The 20138-nt window shown below is 33.0% G+C and overlaps 1 protein-coding gene across 1 annotated transcript in view; it reads right to left on the bottom strand.

Annotated features, from left to right (window-relative positions):
- Positions 1-19457, bottom strand: part of LOC136042184 (twinfilin-like) — a 36566-nt gene extending 17109 nt beyond the window's left edge. Inside the window, exons 1-6 of the mRNA XM_065727114.1 lie at positions 19386-19457; positions 14997-15074; positions 11843-11954; positions 7920-8082; positions 4666-4912; positions 235-378 (exon numbers count right to left, since the gene is read on the bottom strand). Of these exons, the coding sequence (XP_065583186.1) occupies positions 235-378; positions 4666-4912; positions 7920-8082; positions 11843-11954; positions 14997-15074; positions 19386-19410 (769 nt within the window). The 5' untranslated portion in view covers positions 19411-19457. The remainder of the gene's footprint in view (positions 1-234; positions 379-4665; positions 4913-7919; positions 8083-11842; positions 11955-14996; positions 15075-19385) is intronic.
- Between the last annotated feature and the right edge of the window lie 681 nt (positions 19458-20138).

Here is a 20138-nt window from a genome sequence, read left to right on the forward strand (position 1 = left end):
CAAGAAGTCCACCAATGTTTTTAGCGGACAGCTCCTGATGGAGAACCTTTCACAATAGACTTGAACAACTAAACAAACCTGTTTCTAATAGTTTTTTCATCCTTCAAGTAATCAGTCCAAGTGTAAAAAGAGAAAAAGCTCTTCATATGAAGGTGGCAGTTATTTACAAATTGACTGAAGGCTTTACCTTGATCCCAGTTATATAAAAAAGGTTCGATCAGTTAATATACTTACTATTACTTTCTAAATAATCTCCTTCGTGGGAATGAGGGAACTTGAACAGATGATAGCGTGCTTTGTCATCAGGCACTCTCCCTGGCAGTTGATGAACTCCAATGGCAGTCGCTTCTTCCAATTTTATCACTTCCTTGTCTATTACTGAAAATCGAAGCATAATATTAGCATTAGAAAATTTATATCTTCATATTTTTCAAAGGTGAGGGGTAAGGATCAGATAAATCATGTTCTTAGGGATGTCAACCACAGCTCCCCTCTTGCCATGTACTTTAAATTAATACCCACGTATTTCTTATAGTTGGAGAGATAGCCTGTATAGTTGGAGAGATAGCCTGTTACCAACATTAAATTTATTATTATGAAAAAATTATTATTATACAATAAATTCTGACAACTCTTTTTCGTAAAAAGCATCAATAATTAACTCACTCGATTTATCGGATAATTCAGACGTAATATTAGTTGTCTTTTTAACTTTAGCAATTTGAAATATCTCCATTGTACATTTTGGAAGATAGCCTTTATCAAAAACACTCTTTTTCTTGCCCACTCTTTCACCTTGTTTTTATTTTATTTTCTACTAGCTTCTATTGGTTTCATTTTGATTGATCTATGATACGAATTATTATAATTGAAAACGAATGACGGTAATATATCTATGCAACCTTTAGAGTTTTTATAAGTAAAATATTTCTATAATTTAATATTAATTAATATTTAATATTAATATTAATATAATTTAATAATCTAATATTTCTTCCAAACAAGCAGAAGCAAAGCCACCAAGATGCTTATAATTGAAGAGGAAAAGCTACATAGAATCTATTTTTTTTTTCAAACCAGGAATAAAATCTAAAGGCAGTGGATTCTTTTAATTTTGCTATTTTGCTTTGTACATTACTGAATATAGAAGTATCATGTTTAAACGGGTCAAGGAGCATATCGAACGACAGACCCAAAAATATTGTAGCGTATATTCTTTAGTAAGGACAAGAGAAAACATCTCCCCCTCCCTCCAACACATAACTTAAAATCCCCCTACTCTCCAAAAATTTTTCCTTACAGTTTCAACTCATTCCCCCAGCCAAAAATGACAAATAATTTTTGACCCCCCCCCCCCCGAACTAGCGAAACTAGGACCAACAGACCTACTGACAGAAACTGTGATTGCTATATGGCACTTGGCCGACGGACAAGTGCCATAAAAACAAACAAAAACGTTTCTTGAGATTTCAACTCGATCCCCCAGCCACGGAACAAATCAGGGTAGACTTATCAAAACCACACAAGTTCATTTAAAGTTAAGTAAAACTTATTGGCAATGTAAAGACAAATAGTACGATTGGCATCATGTACCTTAGTATAGCATCACAAGTTGTGATCAGAAGGGAAGATTAGTGATCGAGTGTGAGATACCGACATAACCAATCACACAGTCAAATTAAAAAAAAAAGTATAAACACCTTCTTAATAACAGATCAACAGAACCGATAATTACTTGATGGTATGTTACCGGTCTTGACACTTTGAAGCATATTTTCGTTGCGGTTACTGTAACATATTTTCGTTTCGTAAAGATACTAACTGATACTAGCTTTAATAGTTATGGAACTGATAGTAACTTGATGATATGTCACCAGTCTCGACAATTCAAACCGTGCTTTCAGCGCCCCAATTGTAACTAACAATTTGCAAAAAAAAATAAAGTTGCAAGAAAGTTTAAAAAATCGGATTTTAAAATGTAAAAAAAGATAAAAAAAAATCAGACATAAAAAAGGTATAAAAACATCACAAAAAAGTCGTTCTTGGCTATTTCTTGAGTGTAGAAATTCTTTCTATTCTCCTTAAACCCGTGTTTTGTACTCAAAATCTATCAACAAAACAGAGATTATTCAGTGTAATACTGTTTGGCGTCAATAGTTAACGGATATGTTTAAACACTCGAGGTTATCGGCCCAAATTCAATACCCAGACTCGAGGTTATCGGCCGACCTCTCTAACATATAATTAATTTTAAAAAGATTCTTTTATGCAGACCCTCGGTTGTTGGGAGCAGACGATTTGAACTATTCATTAGGCTAAAGCAGTTTGGCTTTAGAAGCTCATATTTTGGAAATTATGTTTTACATGTTCCAGTTTGATTAGTCTTCCAGGGTTGTCATTTGAGCAGAAGAATATAAAGACCATATCCCTTCTTAATGGAAAATTGAGCCAAAAAAGAATTATTCCTTATAATTGGTTGAATATAGTCTTTTGCACAGTATTGGCCTCTTGGGAGAATTCTAAGTTCTTGCCCTCTGCAAGGGAAGAACTGAAACGGCGTCTCTGGGACAATTCATTTTCTATCATATCAAAGGTAAGCAATCTCTATTTTTATGTTGGTATGGGGGGGGGACTCTCAAATTGTGTGCCAAGGCTCGGTAGGGTGGTTGCCAACAGTTGGCTAAAAAAAAAACAGCATTGGAATGCTATGTCTATCCTCATTCGCATTGCTTTTTTCGAAAACCCTGGTGACTTCTTTAACAAGTAAATAATTTTAAGAAATAATGATTTTTGATCATTCCGCTCACGTATAAAACTGATTTCCTGCCTTGTGAGTTAGAGGCTATTGAATTACAACAGCACCAACAAAAATTATCGGTCTAATGTACAACGATGGAGCATAAACAAATTCTTATTAATTAACTAAATTATGTAAGTTTTTTAAATTCTACAATTAAAAAAAAAAATATTTACGCTACTGAAATAAAATGGATAATTTTTTTTACCGAACCACGGCGACCTCTCTAACAAGTAATTTAACTTTAAAAAATTCTGTAGGCTTTATAGATTTATTTTTTTTGTTTACATTTTTTTTTCTTCAGCCAAAGTCACTGAACTTACGGTTTCTGATGGATAAAAATGTCTAATAGTTTCTGCACAGCATATTACTTGCGAATTAATTACTACAAGTACTACAGTATTCTTGCAGCAAAGAAATTGGAATGCTTGGTTACGCTAAACTTTAGGTAGTTTATTTGGTCATCTCTATGATTAGATTTAAGTGGGATACATACATCGATTTATGGGAAACGATGTGGAACGCCTCCCCTATTGCTTATAATCTACACTAATAATTGATGATTTCTAGTATCACTGACTTTTGCCATTAACCCATCCGCCAGAATGGGTAGCCAGATTTCAACCAAATGTATTGGAAAGCAAAAACAAGTCTCTTAGTCGTACCGTTTGGGTAATTTCTTATATTTTCTAACAGTTTTTACTGAGAACTCCCTGATTTTGTGTTTCTCAAAAAGATTTTAAAATTAGTATTTTCTAAAATTTTACAAGTCATCTTAAATTCTAGAAGCCATACTACTCCGATATTAACACAAAATTGTGTACGATGTTTTAAATTCTTTTCGCTGTGACTCATTTTTGCACAAAAGAAAATGAAAAAATATACTCGTACTAAAATGGAGGAAACTTTTTTGGTTAATGCTATTAATAGCCAAAGTAAGACATGCACTATGAGAATCTAAGGAAAAATGCAAAGGATGTACTGCCTAAAATCTGTACTGCCTGCACTACAATCTGTACTGCCTATAATCGTTAAATTACGAAATTGTAGGGGGGGGGGAGGGATTGTGTTGTCTTTACGATTTCTTCACTGAAAATACGAAAATATGAAATACAGAATCCAGGGCGGGGACTTGCTTCCTGCATTCCCCAAATGACATTCCTGACAACAAATCCAACAATCGATGATTTCCAGTCTTCCGGAATCCTGTCATTCTACCAGAATGGTTTGTTAATTTTAAAATGGAATGATGGTACGCTGTGGCGCGGTACGCTGGGTACGCTGTGGCGCGTACCAGCCATTCCTTTGACATCTTCAAACCTGTGACGGTTCAATTTTCAAAGGATAATTTAAATCTAGATATGGTGATTAATAATTGTGTTTACTGTAGTATTTTTTTTTCGTATACCTTAGGCATACATCAATTATAACTATTTCTTTTTTTTGTATGTGTAAACCACAGATTTCAGAAATTGTTTTGTTTATATTTTTGAGTTGGTTGTAAGAGGGTGTTACCTTTGTTTTTTTTTGTTTTGTTTTTTTGCCTAATCCGTGGATTTCCGCATTGCCTGATTTAAGTTGATTAAAGGTAACCGCATCTGCTTGCCATTTTTTTAAATGTTCAATTTTTTTTCAATTCCTGTTTTTCTGGCCACGGAGTCCATTGTGAAGGGGCGCGGAGTATCTATTTAATTTTTATTGTTGTACCTGCATTGTTAAAAAGCGAAATTGAACTGGAAATTTTAAATTAGTGTTTCTAAAAACGACTTTAGATTATTTTTTTTTTAATTTTAGAAGTGCAACTTCGATAATTACACAGCGCCAGCTTTAGCATTTTAATATATTTTTTATTAAACTGGAAAGCATACCTATGCTAAACTGGAGGTAGTTTATTCGGCCATCTCTAAAACTAGCTAAAGCAGGACAGGCACGTTGATCTATAGGAAATGACACAGCACTCATCGTCTGGTGTTTAGAGTCTATACTAACTAGATCAGCAATCGATGATTTTTCTCGAAGTTTCAATTCGGCTAACTCTTCTTCTGCACTTGTTAATGGGGCAGGTGATTGAACCAATTTTTTATGCTTTTGGTAGCCATTGAATGTTGCGTCTTCCTACAAAAAAACAAAAACATAGGAATTGATGGTTTAATTAGAACAATTATTAAAAAAAACTAACAATAAATTGATATAGCCGCATCTATATATGCCTTTGCATATCTTACCTACGTATATCTCAAAATAACCACAAAAAGATCATACATGGAAAATGATTTTCCTGGTATAAGTTTATATTCCTAGTGTACATTTTTGGTACGTCAATTTTGTGCATTTCAGGTTTTTAATATGCCAATTTAAGACACAAATTTCGCTACTGTTCAATACCAGAGATTTAGATCCATTTATTTACCAAATTCCACTTTCGAAATTCCCTTTGTATTTTGTTAGATTAAAAAAAAACGTTGAAACACATGAAAATAGAAAAAATTTCATACTTCAAAACAAGTTTAAATCGTTCTATAAGAAAAAGTCGAAGTAATATAATAATTTTGGCTTGTTGAATGAATCGATCTGAAACCTATGGATCCAATTATATTAGCATCTTGTCCTTCTAGCGTAAGTTACAGCTGTTGGCTGGTCGCAAAATCGCAGATTTTACGGAAACATAAACCATAACACCCATTTGAAAATTGGCCATAGGCCCACCTTTAAAACTTGGAAGAATAAACCAGAATTTGACATAAAAGTCCCTTTTTTTCTTAAAAATGAGAAAGATGAAAATTATATCCCCCCCATACACACACAAATAAAATAATCACGGAATAAGTCTTTATCGCTTACTTATTATTTTTGAAGACCAATGGGAATACAAACGTAAGCCACTAGATTCAGGCCAGTAAAAGTAAAAGATTAATAAAAAAAAACTTACAAGAAATCTCCAAATTATTCAAAAAATTGCATGTCCTTTTTAAGATCTTTATAGTACCTTTCTTCTCCCGAACAAAAAAAAGCATGGACTCGGGAATTCACCTTGTCAAGAACAAAATAACAAATCTTACTCTAACTTTGGTCCAACAACTATTTTCACTAGGTAAGACCTGGCAAGTAATATCAAGCAAGAAGTTCAAAATTGACGGTCAATTAGAATAAATTTCCCCACGAATACCCCCTGTTTTATACTTTCGAAAACCAAAGGGACCAAATGTATGCCACGACGTTCAGAAAAAAAAGGTAATCGAAAAAAAAAATCAAATACTTTAAAAAATCATTAAATCATTCTACAATTTCACGTTGTTTTTAGGCTTTTATAGCATCTTCCTTCCCTTAAACAAGAGACTGAGTCAAACAACGGACTGAGTCCTTCACATTTTGAAGAATAATATAGCAAATTCTACTCCAACTTTGGTCCAAGAATAATTTGAAGTAAGCAAGGACGTGACGAGTAATATCCAGCAAACCATTCAATCTGACAGTATTAGAATCTCTTACTCAAGAAAACGCTAGCTTTTACTTTTGCCAACGGAAAACGTTCTAAATACAAGTTACAATGTTCAGGCCCTTAAAAATTAAAAACCAATAAAAAAAAAATTAAATCTAATAAAAAATCTTCAAATTATTGTAAAATATCCCGTCTCTTCTAAGGCTTTATATTATTCGGGTCAAAACAAAAAAAAAAAAACTCTGGAGCTAACTATGTCCAACAAGAAAATGGATAACAACTCCCCCCCCCCCACCTCTTTTTTCAGCTAAATAGCCCACGTCCACTATAACATCCATCCTCTACGGTCTGGTATAAGAATATGTTTTGTAATCTTCATATCCACACAAAGCGTGAACATGATATCTCTAATCAGCTAACCTGATCCAACAATATTTATTATAAGTTTTTCTAACTGTGCAGTTGATTAATGCTAAAAAAGAAAAGTCATTATAACCATACAAAATAAAAACTATTTGTAAACCTAGATTTACTATAACAATCACACTTTATATTTTCAATTTATATGGCCTGACACATTCACTTCAATATAAACAGAATCTTGGACATAGAAACAACTGAACTCCAGGGATAATAAGACCCGTCTGAAGGACTACTCTGTCACGTCGTATATCCAACAGAGCCTGTTTTTTTTTTTTTTTTTTGGTGATGGGTGCCTTCCAGCTACCAGTGATGGTTTTTCCAACCATCTATGTTCTATGATCTAGCATGCAATATGTCCAAGACATCACCATCTTCGTTGTCTCACAACAGAAGTGTTGCTTGGTTTACCCTGGGTTCCCATTTATGCGATTTCACGCAAAAACGGCCGTTTTCACGTGAACCAACGAATTTCCTCCGTTTTTTTTTGTAGGATATTTGATGCGTCACAACGGTTCAACTGTTGTGTTGAAATGTTCCTACACAACCGTTGAAAACCGCACCCGTTATTCTGAATTAAAAGCAATTTAGAAACATAAATTGCAAGTAACTGAGAAATTAATCATGTTTATCAGAATTTTTTATTAATATTTGAAAAAAAGTGACAATCATGACCTCTAAATCCTTAGCGCCTGGGGAAATATATCCAGGGGGATGAACGCACAAGATAAGAATTATATTTTTTATTAAGAACAGCTAGCCTACGCTTTTACAGGTTAGCTCTTGGATTCTAAAACTTGATTTAGCCTATTCCAATACATTTGCTATTTAATTAATTAAAAATATTTTTATGAGATAAAAATATTATCTTTCTCTGTTTAAATATCTCATAATATTTTTGAGCTTCAGCGGCTGCAGTGAACTGTTTTTGTGCGAACATTTTTGAGGTTTTCCTGCATTCGCTATCTGTGAGTCGTTTGCGTAAAAGAAATCGCATCAATGGGAACCAAGGGTTACCTATGCGGGTACAAATTTCGCGGTTTTCCACACGGTCTCTCCAGATGATTCTTAGGATCCAGTGAAAGTTGCCGCTTTTGCTCTCAAAAGCGGCAAGGTGTTTTTCTTTAGTCCTTCTACAGAATTATATCCAAATCAACACAATAAGAGAGAAATCAGGAACACTGGTAAAATATTAACTTAAATTAACTGCTAAGACTAATGAATTCTACCACTCTAAAAACTGGTATTTTCAGAAAAACTAACTTTAGACGTGGCTTTTAACTCATCTTTAATTTGGCCACTACCAAATTCCTTCTTTAGTGTGGCTTTTGTTGAAGCATAGATCATCTTTTCCCGTACGGGTGCTTCTTCTGGGATGTATGATATTAACAGCCATTCATAAGTTCCTCCTTTAAGACTATCAAACCTGTAAATAATAGCAAATTACCATTTAATAATGGCTATAATAATAATAATATACAAATAATAATATATAATAAAAAGAATATATTATTATTAACAATGATTATTTATAACATATTATTCTAATATATAAGAATAATAATAACAAAATAATAAATGGTTATAACAATGGATACCATTTAAGAAAGCCCCGATTCGCAGCCACGTAATCTGGAAGAGGGAACTGTGATTCTGGTGCCACCCTTTTGATCAGGTTTTTATAAGGCAGAGTTGTTTGGCTTCCGTCTCTAACTTACGCTTAAGGAATATTGGAATTGGCTTACAAAAATACGTCAGAGACGCAAACCAATGAAACTAAACCCGACTTTTAACAGCAGAACTATAGAAAAGTAATGTCTCTTTTTCGCTTTGTTTTAACCCTTATTTTTCAAAGATAAACTCTGAAAGGGCTCAAATTCAATAAAGCTATTTATTACTCTTTCTCACAACTCTACTTTTTAAAACAATAAAAACTTCAGCGTAAAGAGCGGGGCGCTGAGGAGGGGACAGCTCCTTTCATATACGGAATAATTTCTGTTAATTTTAAGTTATGATGTCACTCCTTACTTTCAGTTTTAAAAAAAACTTGTGTTTCTTTTATCTAATTTCTGAATATTTTTGAATTAATGCAGGTTTTGATTTTGGCTCACCGTACATGAAAAATTAAAATGAAATTTGCATATTGATTTTACTTTTTTGGGCTAAATTACTTTCTCAAAATTTTGATCAGATGATTTTGAGAAAAAAGGGGTGGAGGAGGGAGCCTAGTTGTACTCCAATTTTTTAGGTTACTTAAAAAGGCTACTAGAACTTTTAATTTTATTTACGGACATTTTTATTACTAATAAACATAAGTAACTTATGAACCAACTTACGTAACGAACTTCTATATTCGTATATTTTTATTATGCATATGAGGGGGCTTGCCCCCTCGTCAGTACCTCTCTCTTTACTCTAAAGGTCGAATTATGTTCCAATTCTTTAAGAATTACCCCTGAATCACAAAGGCCGTTTAATTAGAATAAATAGCTCTTTTGAAACTACTAAAAATACTTTAGCGTAAAGAGCAAGGTATTAAGGAGGGGACGAACCCCCACGTATACGTAATAATTTCTGTTCGTTTTAATTTTTAACGTTGCTCCTTACTTTGAGTTGAAAAAGCTTGTTTTTTCTTTTTAATGCAAGATCCAATAGCCTGCAAATTTTTTTCCCTATCGGTTTTGTATTTCTTTTTTCTTAGTTTATTTTACTGTAATAAAAATAAAAGTTTCAATAGGTGGTACTAAATTTTCAGTGACAGCTATGCCCTCATGAAGAGAGACAAGTCAGTTGTTTGGATGGCTGGGTGAAGACAACAAAATGAAAGATTTTACTACAACAGTTAAAATTTCATGGGCAGCCCTGTACTACCAAAAATACAGCTATCAGAAGAGCTGGCCGAAAAACAGAAAATCAAAGTTTTCATTAGCCACCATTCCCTCATGAAGAGAGACTTGGCAGCTATCAGGAGCTCGGCGAAAAAGAATCGAAATTTTTGGCAGTCCTTCCCTCATGACGAGGGACAAGTCATCATTCAGGATGGCTGTGTGAAGATAACAAAATTGAAGATTTTACTAGAACTGTTAAATTTCCATTGGCAGCCCTGTCCCATCGAAGAGACAGCTATCAGGAAAACCGGCCGAAGAACACAAAATCAAAGTTTTCATTAGCCACCATCCCTTCATGAAGAGAGACAAGGCAGCTGTCAGGAGCTCGGCGAAAAAAGTCGAAGTTTTTGGCGGTCCTTCCCTCATGACGAGAAACAAGTCATCATTCAGGATGGCTGGGTGAAGACAACAAAATAAAAGATTTTACTAGAACTGTCAAATTTCCATTGGCAGTCATATCTCACCCAAGACACAGCTATCAGGAAAACTGGCCGAAGGACACAAAATCAAAGTTTTCATTAGCCACCATGCCTTCACGAAGGGAAACTTGGCAGTTATCAGAAGCTCGGTAAAAAAAAAATTGGAGTTTTTGGCGGTCCTTCCATCATGAAGGGAGACAAGTCATCACTCAGGATGGTTGGACGAAGACAAACAAACTAAAGATTTTGATACCACTGTTAATTTTCATTGGCAGCCCTGTCCCATCGAAGAGACAGCTATAAAAAAGCTGGCCAAAAAACACAAAATCCAAGTTTTCATTAGCCACCATGCCCTCATGAAGAGAGGCATGGCAGCTATCAGGAGCTCGGTAAGAAAATCGAAATTTTTGGCGTTCCTTCCCTCATGAATAGAGACTGGGTGAATGGGTGAAGAAAACAAAATTAAAGATTTCACTAGAACTTCTCAATTTTCAGTGGCAGCTCTGTCCAAAGCCTGGATACAAAGGGGGGATGGAGGCGATCAACCCCCCCCCCCCCCAAAAAAAAGACTTTTTAAGAGTCCTTCAAATTATACTATCGCGAACTATATACGAGAAATAAGAAATGTTAGAAGTATGGACAATCGATTGTTTTCTGAAATAAAACAATGAAACATATCAACGCAATAAAATTTTTCAAACATGGGATGGGTTATAAACACAGGACTAAAACATTTACATTTTTGAATATATTAGGGTGGTGGAGGGGTGTATGCAGCTAAGTTGGCCACAGCCAGCTTGGTGCAGCAGAGAGTTGTTAGTAGTTACAATTTCACTAGTGATGAGAGAAAATTAAATCAATAAAATCACCAAAATAATTTCAGATTGCGTGAAGAACATTGCATGCTTTTTCCAATGATATGGGAAAATGTTATTGAGTTAAAAAGAAACCTTAGTCCTTAGTGGTTATGGGATATTGTTCAGCAGATATCAAAGCTTTAGCAAGGGTTTCAGTCCAATGTAGAACACCAGATAAGTATTAATTAATTTTCTGGACTAGAATCTGGTAAAAACCAGGAAAGCGTTAAAGTAATTAATAATATTTAGTAGTGTAGTATAATTGAGATCATGGGAGGAAGTGAGATCGGTAGCTAGTCCAGTAAGGAGCCGAGAGTTGATGAGACTTTTGCTTACCCCTGTTTACATAGATTATTTTCATGTGGCTTTGCCCTAAGAACACCAAGCAAAGCTTATTAAATGGAGACGCTTTAAACTCTCCTAGACCTAGCTTACGCATAATTTGAGTGCCCTACAAAAAGGTTGGCAAAATAAATAAATCTCTGAAAGGTGTGAGAGTCTAGGCTGCAAAACTATTTTCGAAAGTCGTTGAAACAGAGAGTCAGGGAGATTAAGTTACTTAAATGAGGAATTAATGAGAAGGAAGGGGTAATTTTATATACCATGAGGATTGACTGAGCGGATAAACTTTACTTAAACAACTAGGATTATTAGTTTGGAAGATGGGTGCAGGGAAGATAACAAAATACAGAATGCTTCCCTTCTAGAACTGTACAGGGAGGGGGGGATGTCAAAAAGGAATAATTGAAATTTTTAAGCCAGAGCTCTCTTTGTCTTGTTTGTAGATGTGACTATAATATGAATGGGTTCAATGATTGAATTTCTGATTTCCAGATGGGATTTTTATTGATTTTAGAGAAAACTTTTAAACAAAACTAAAAAAAAAACATTTCTAACATAAAAAGCATATCATACAAAAAACACATCCCCCAGGAGAGACAGATACACAAGATACATTTGCCTCAGCTATATCAAATAGTAAGATGAATTATCTCCCAGCAGCTCTATAAATGAGTACATACCTATATAGAAGAAAAGCTGGTTGAGCTCCACTGATCAATTTAGGAACTGTAAGATCAAAGTCTTTTTCCCAAGAAGCTGACTTTGGCTTCCATCCATCCAAAACCATCTGCTCTGTAAATTTTAAAACTAAAGTTAGAGATCTCAAACAGTAGCAAAAATATGAGAAAGTAGCAGCAATATGAGACAAAATTAAGGGGACTTGGCATGCCCCAAGAGAGAAAATTTTCGAAAATTTATTTCATAACCAAAACTAGCAATTGTAAATGGGAGGGGATTACAATAACTACATACAAAATAAGTAAATACAATGTCATACGGCAATAAAAAATTTTGATGACATAGGATGAGGAAGGGGGATAGGTTCTTCTCCCCAGTTTCCATTATCTTGATGTAGAAGCTTCCATACCCAATGTATTTTTTTCTTGCTTAAAGCAGATATACCAGGTATTTCCATCTGAATCTAATTAATTCAGAAATATTTGGGAGAACTCAAAAGACTTTTGTAAACATTTAGTTTAACAGTCTGTTGCTAACCTGAGAAGTTATTGCATTAGGTGAACAGACTTTCAAGACTGGATCTGTAGCGGAAATTAGGGCCCTAGAAAGTGTTTCCAAGCTCACTTCCTTTCCCAACTTCTAGAAATTTACTGAAAAATTATACGTTTAAACGTTTTGTTACAATAAAAAAAAAATACGTTTTGGCTAAAAGTCTGTTTCACTTGGACTGCAGGCCTTGGGAAACTGGCTCCCCCCATTTGAGTCGGTAAAACATGAGTTTTTGCTCAAGTTAGAAGCTATATTTTCTATAATTTTCAGACCATACAAGTAGGAAAGTAGAGGAGGAAAGAGGTCGAAAACTTCTCACAAAACCTATATTTGAGCTTTAAATTCATTTATAAGGGTTTTATAGACCTAGCCCAAATTGTACTAAGTTCGTGTTAAGTTAATGGCTGGTAGTGAGACAAAAGGTGAAAAGAGAAACTTAAAACATCTTCATGGGTCCTCTTGTGGGTCATTGATTTATTCCTGAGAATTTTAGTCTCCTAGCTCTACAGCTTTCTAAGTTAACAAAAACCAGATTAGATTTTTCAAAAAGCGTTTTCAAGTTCTTTATTTATTATTATTTTTTTTAAGTCAAGGGATTTCCGATAATATTCTCATTTTTGAAATATATATAAACATAATAATAACGTTTCTTGAAGGTCATAAGGTAATTTTGTTCAAAAAGAAGATCAGGGGAGTCATACAGATTGAAAGTGGTAAGAATTGAATTTTTAGTCATATATGATAACTTGAGTGAACAATTTTTTCCTAATATGAATAGCCTACACAACACTTGCTCTGTCATGATATTATAAAAATAATAGCTGACTTCAGCGCCACTTATGGCTAATAAGAGATCAAAAATTGCAAAAAAAATAATGATAATAAATTACAGAGAAATAGTAAGGCAGCTTCTTAAAAATCTTGGACTCAAAACTGTTTGTTCTTTTAATGTCCTAAAATTACACATAGGCGAAACATTAAGGTTTTTAAAAGGCGCGGTTATTTGACGTGCCTCTCTGACATGTGCTTGAAGTGCCAAGGGCATCAAAATAAAACATTTGTGTTGCCCCCTAGATCCATCTTAAGTCTATTCGTACCCATAAAACTGTGATATTCTAAGACTTTCCTTTGATCGTTTTGAAATCACGTAAAATAGAGGTAGTATCACATTTTCATTGGTGTTACCAAATTAAATCATCAAAATAAATAAGCAAAACTAATTAATTAAATTTGACAACACTTCTTCATCTGAAAAAAAAAATCAAGAATTATCAGTCTGTTGATTCCCAAAGACAATTACACCTTTTTAAACTAGTGTCACATATTTTTAGCTTATTTTTTAAAATGATTTTTCACCAATGTTTCTATTTTAAAAATTTGGCCCCTGCTATTACCAATAACTGCATAACTGTATATGGAGGTTGTATTTACTAAAAACTAGATTCTCAATTTTGTTTATTTTTAAATATATGTATATGGCTGTGCATGCTTCCACTTGACAATTTCAAATAATCAGATTAAGCTTTCACTGCCATTGGTATTTTAACGAAAAAAATTACTGGCTTTAGAAAACGCATCTTAGACAAACCAATGAAATTAAAGCAAACTTTTCAACATAGAATTATAGGGAAGTAATCTTTCTTTCCTTATTTTGCACTGAAAAAAAGAAGAATTGTAACCCCCTCCCTGAATTTTGAGAAAATGTGTTTAACCCTTCCTGAATTTATAGGAATTTACATCACTGTGAGGGGGATGTTTGTGAGGTAGATTACTCTAATTTTCACCTAGTTGGGAGGGGGGCGGGGGTAGCAACATTAAAATCTGATAAATAATGTTTTTAGGCAGTTTGAGAAACTTCATTTTGAATAGACTTCCTCTCAGGTCATACAAATAAATTCTTCTTTAGCCTTAAATTATTCTAGAAGTTTTTCTCTCATTATACATTGAAAATACTAATTAACTCTTTTCCTTCATTTTTTTAAAATATGACTTCAAAATATCAAGTTTTCCTCAATTGTCTTATAGTTTCTTATGTTGTTTACATAATTTATTACTTTTTCTGTGTTTTACTGGCATTATGGCTGATCCCCCCCCCCCCGTTTTTGTACATAAATTTTGAAACTCTTGAACTCTTTAAATCATGTTTAAAATATAAGGAGGGAAAGGGATATTAAATAAAATAATATTTTGACATGTCAAAAATAATCATTTCTAAAACAATTTATCCTTCAATTAGAATTTACTAGTATGATCTCAAAATGTCAAAAATATTTGGAATACTGTTCAGATTTAATATGGTAAACTTCAGATCCTTGTTGTAACTTTTAACTGCAGTAACACAAATATGATGATGACATGAATACAACAACTTTTATAGCCTACCAAATGACATTCTAAAATAAATGACATTCTTTGCTGTTCTAAAAAAAATGCTTGAACAAAATATTACTGTTACAGCCTAAAACTAAAGCCCAGAAACCCCAAAAAATTTCTTAAATGAAATTTTTGTTGATTCATTATCTTGTTTTTGTCTATAAAACCTTTAAACAACGATAAAATTTAACGTAATTTCACTCTGAATAGTCTACCAAAAAAAGTATGACTTACCATTTTTGATTGAAACCTTCAGTACACGGTAATGGCCTTCTCTACATTTACCAAAAAATTTCTGAAGTTCTTCATTGCCTGCAAAATAATGGGTTCAAGACAGTACTTGCTGAAAACATTTAAAAAATAGAAGTTTTCAAAGAAAAGTAAAGAGGCATATTAAAGCTTAAGACCAGCAGAAATAGAGTCCTATTTTAATTCAGTCACAAATGATCATAAATTACTATCAATAAATAAATGAAAGCCAAAATAAACAGAAATTAGAGTAATCATATCTAACATCAAGATAAAAATTGAATGAATACACAGGTCCTTAAATCAACATAAAAAAACAAACTATTCAAAATACATCTTGTTTCTGATAAACATCAAATGACACTCAAACCATTTACAAGGTTTGGGAGGGAGGGGGAGTGGCACATTTCTTATTTGTGGATCTTAATAAGCCTTATGATATTATTTGTTGTTGTTTTTGGTGATATGACAAATAAAAGCAGACTGATCAAGATACAAATTGTTTTCAGTAAAGCACAAAGGATAATATTGAAAGGTTTAGAGGTGGCAGCCACACTCCTCTTTGTGTTAATTCATGTTTGTTTCAAGTTTGAAAGGATTACTAATAATAATTTCTATTGGCTTTAGGATTTGGTAATTCATCTACAGTGCTGTCTTTCCTCTCTATGATCAATTTTTTACTTGAATTTCGGCTAGTTTTGGCTTTCATTTATTCATTGATAGTAATTTATGTTTGTTTTAAAGTTGAATTATTATAGGAATTTATTTCTGCTTGTCTTAGGTTTTACTATTGCTCCTTAATTTTCTTTTAAAAAACTTCTTTTTTGAGACAGTGTTTTTTCAACAAATTTCTGTTTGTTGCTAAAGTTTTATTATTTGTTAACATTATGATTCATAATGAAGAAGGATACAAAAAATAACATGGTAATTGACAAAAACTGATCCAAAACAAATAAAAATGAAAAAATAAGGAGATATGATTCACTGATACTTCCTATAGGCCATATTGCAAATTAAGAATCCTATCATTTTTTTTGTTAGGTTGTGTTTATAGTCTACTACATATATAATACATATATAATATAATATATAATACTATGAGATGGGGATTGAGGATGAATTGTCAAAAATGCAAACCAAATTATAAAAACATCCTAAACAATAGCATTTAAAATTGTTTCTCTTCTTGTTCTATCATTTCTCCTTCTGCAGCAATCCAATTCATAACCTTTACCATTAAGTTATGGCAAAATGCATGGGAAAAAGGTAATTTGGGCTAAATATTAGCACACTACTGGGGCTAGGGGGTAAAGTCATTGAAGGACTTTTAGGAATGATTAACTACAATTTTTTCTGCATACTTTGAAGCAAGGATTGTTTTCTTAGCATGCTTCTTTCTCAACATGCCTAATTGTGCACTGATACTAAAATCTTCTTACATTTTACATATAATGGATTGAGGAAAGGTATGAGATTAAAAGCACTTTCCTTTGTCCTCATGTGGGTAGTATGCTATATCTATTTCATATGTTTGAGTTTTATAAAACAGACTGTAAAAGCTCATCAAAGGTAAGCACCTATTGGAGAAGAAGTGGTGAAGGTAGGTGCTTCAAAATGCCTTCCCAGGGGATAATTATTGGTTTGCATTCATTCCTGAATTTTTTCCACCTTTCCAGCATATACAAAGACCTCCTTCACACAAATCTTTGACAAGTCATGTTTTTCTTGAAATTTAGAATATTTCAAATCAAACTATCCTTATAAATTTGCACTTTAAGATATAATTTATCTAAGATGAAAGTACAATATATCAGTTGATGCCTTTTTTCTGCTCTTTCATAATGCAACAATTGTTTCTGAGGCAAATTCCATTTTGAGCCCTTAAAGGGCTCAAAACAACCCATAGTCACCAAAAATTAAAAAGTAGGTTTCTAAAAAAAAACTGGCTAGTCCAAAAAAAAATTCACTTATAGCTGATTTGGGAATGATTATTATTATTTCCCCTAATCTTAATAGTAAAAATAATATTTAAAGGAAAAATGGCAAAAATTCACAAATAGATGTAGAAACTTCTCAGAAAATGACATCAGTGTTACTGTGATGTCATTTTGCAGGGTTTCAGCCATTTGTTAAAAATTCTGTAGATTTTTGGCTTAACAAAATTTTATTATTAAGACTAAGGAAAATAATAATTACCATTCCTAAATCAGCTGCAAATGACATTTTTTTTTCTCATTATAGTTAATTATTGACCTAAAAATAAAGTGAACATTCCAGCAGATTCCATTTTCTATGCTCTTTCTGAATAGGGTAATTGCTTTTTTTTCCAAATCCTATTTCAAGCCCTTTTAGGATCCTTGAAAACATTAACTTCATTCTATAATTCTGGATATGAGAATGGGTTTTAACATTTGTTTCATTTCATAATGAAAGAGAAAGTTTGAAACCAATGTTTTAACCACATTTATACTAAAAAACATAGAAAAAAATCATTATTTTCAAGGGTACAAAAAGGGCTTCAAACTGAATTTGCAAGATAAGTGATTATTATATTTAGATAGAGCATAAAAAATGGTTCACTTTATTTGTAGGTAAATAATATGAACTGCTTAATATTACAAAATTATTATTGAAAAATAAAAATGATAAGATACTACAGTAGAATTATTGATAAGCTACTTTTTGATATCTTGGCAATGGGTTAGGCAAGAATAATGAAACTTTCAGGGATGGACCAATAGACTTATTTATAAGTACTATCTCTACTCCTTCTCTCTCTAAAGGGCACTGACCATTGATATTCTTAAAACAAATTGTTACAAGAAGGTAAAATTGATGTTCTGCTTAAATATAGGGTAAAATTCTAGTTAATTGACTTCTTGCTATCTCAGAAAGGGTTTAGGTTAGGAAAATGAAACTTTCAGGGATGGGTCTACAGGCTAAAAAAGTCCTGGGAAGGTATTTTAAAGTACCCACCTCCACTCCTTCTCCCTCTAGAGGGCCCTGAAATTTGTCTTACATGACAGGTCTATACCTACTGAAATTTTGACAAAACAACATTTTACCTTAATTTTCAGTTACTAGTTGCTTTTTCTCTGCCTTAGTTCTGAAAATGCGATTCCTGTTATTTGAGTAGAATTTTGAGCCATATCAATGTTTTTTTTTTCAAAATTTAGGAGATGTATTTGACTATCTTTAAAACCTTATAAAATGGAATTGAGCAAAGTTATGAAGCTGAAAACAATTTTGTGTTACTTCAATTAAGCAGAAGATCTATTGGTAAAATTCTAGTAAATCAACTTCTTGCTATTTTGGAAAGGGTTTAGGTTAGGAAAATGAAACTTTCAGGGATGGGTCTAGCCTATAGGCTAAAGTATGTCCCGGGAAGGTACTTTAAAGTACCCACCTCTACTCCTTCTCCCTCTAGAGTTTAACTAGAATTTTACCATGGGAAGGTACTTTAAAGTACCCACCTCTACTCCTTCTCCCTCTAGAGTTTAACTAGAATTTTACCAATCTATTTTGCAAGGTTTCACTTTTATAACATACATATTTTTAAAGGTCATCAAAGGTCAGGGCCCTCTAGAGGGAGAAGGAGTGTAGGTAGTTGCTTCAAAATACCTTCCTAGGACATACTTTAATCTATAGATTCATCCCTGAAAGTTTCATTTTCCTAACCTAAACCCTTTCTGAGATAGCAAGAAGTCAATTAACTAGAATTTTACCAAATATAGTGGGCTACAAGAAAAGTGTTTTCAGCTTCACAACTTTGATCAATCCTATGATGTTTCAAAGATCTACAAATAGGCTAACATTTCCTAAACCTAGAAATAAAATCATTGACATACTAAAAATTCTACTCAAATAGCACAAGCCACATTTTCAAAACAAAAACCCAAGAATAAGAAGTTGAAAACAGAAAATTAAGGTATGAGATTGTTTTTTTTTTTTTGAAATTCCAATAGATATAGACCTATCAAGTAGACAAATTTCAGAGACTTGGAAATCACAACAGCATTAACATAGGCTATTAGCTTGGCAATATCTTCCTATGGTATGCTTTTGGTCCTGGATTCTTTAATGAAAGATACATTTTCCTAATCTAACCCCTTCCAAAGAAAGCAAAAAGCAGATTGTATAGGTTTTTTTCACAAAGAGTCATCAAGTAATGTTATCGTTTTCAGCCTAGCTAAATTAGGCTATATTGAAAACTGCAAATTTACCAGAAAACATACTACCCTGCATGGGCCTATTTGAGCATTTAAACCATAATTGCTAGAAAACCTTCACAAATTATCTTTCCGAAAATTAAGGCATATTTTAAACAGAAATTAAGGAAGTATTTGTAGATTAAGTGTTAAGTTCAGTATTTACATTTTATGCCTGTTTGATGAGACATTTTACTTCGATCTCTTCTTTCTTAAACAGTTTTTCAGAGTGTTTTTATGGTGACATCTATAAACATATTTCTTATAGATAATAAATACTATGAGGCCCTCACATAATGTAAAGATCACTTTCCAAGCTTATATTTTTAGAAGAAACATTTTAACGTACAATTGAAATTTCCATACTTGAAATATGAAATTAAATTGCATCAACAGAAAAGCTTTAAACATTAGGGTGGCTTTCACAACTTTGAAAGCAGATCCAGAATCACTTTCCTAGTAGTTCCCTGGACGACGCTAAGCAGAAATAATTTTCCAGTCGGGTTTTCTTGACTTGGAAACGCTTTCCATTTTTTCGGAAAGTGAATCCAAACAAGTAGTGAAAAATGGAACTGAAAACCACATTTCTGGCATAATTTTGAAGATACCGAAGAATGTGGAAAAATATAGCTATATTTGTGAAAGAGAATTCTTGTGGCATACAGGAAGAGGACAAGTTCAGACGCACTCCAGTAGTTTTTTTACCCCAAGTGTCATCTTCATTTTCTAATTTGCTAAATTGTCAAAACATTGATGTTCCTATAGTCTTGAATGTATAGTGATTGTTGGTCATATTGTACGAAATGTCTGACGAGAAGAGAATTAAGCGAAATTAACAAAATATGTTTATTTTTCTCACAATTTAGAAGTGTTTTGCACGCACATAAGCAGTACCAATGGATTCTCTTTTTCTATTGTT

Source organism: Artemia franciscana, unplaced genomic scaffold (assembly GCF_032884065.1).
Source record: "Artemia franciscana unplaced genomic scaffold, ASM3288406v1 PGA_scaffold_74, whole genome shotgun sequence".
Lineage (NCBI taxonomy): Eukaryota > Metazoa > Arthropoda > Branchiopoda > Anostraca > Artemiidae > Artemia > Artemia franciscana.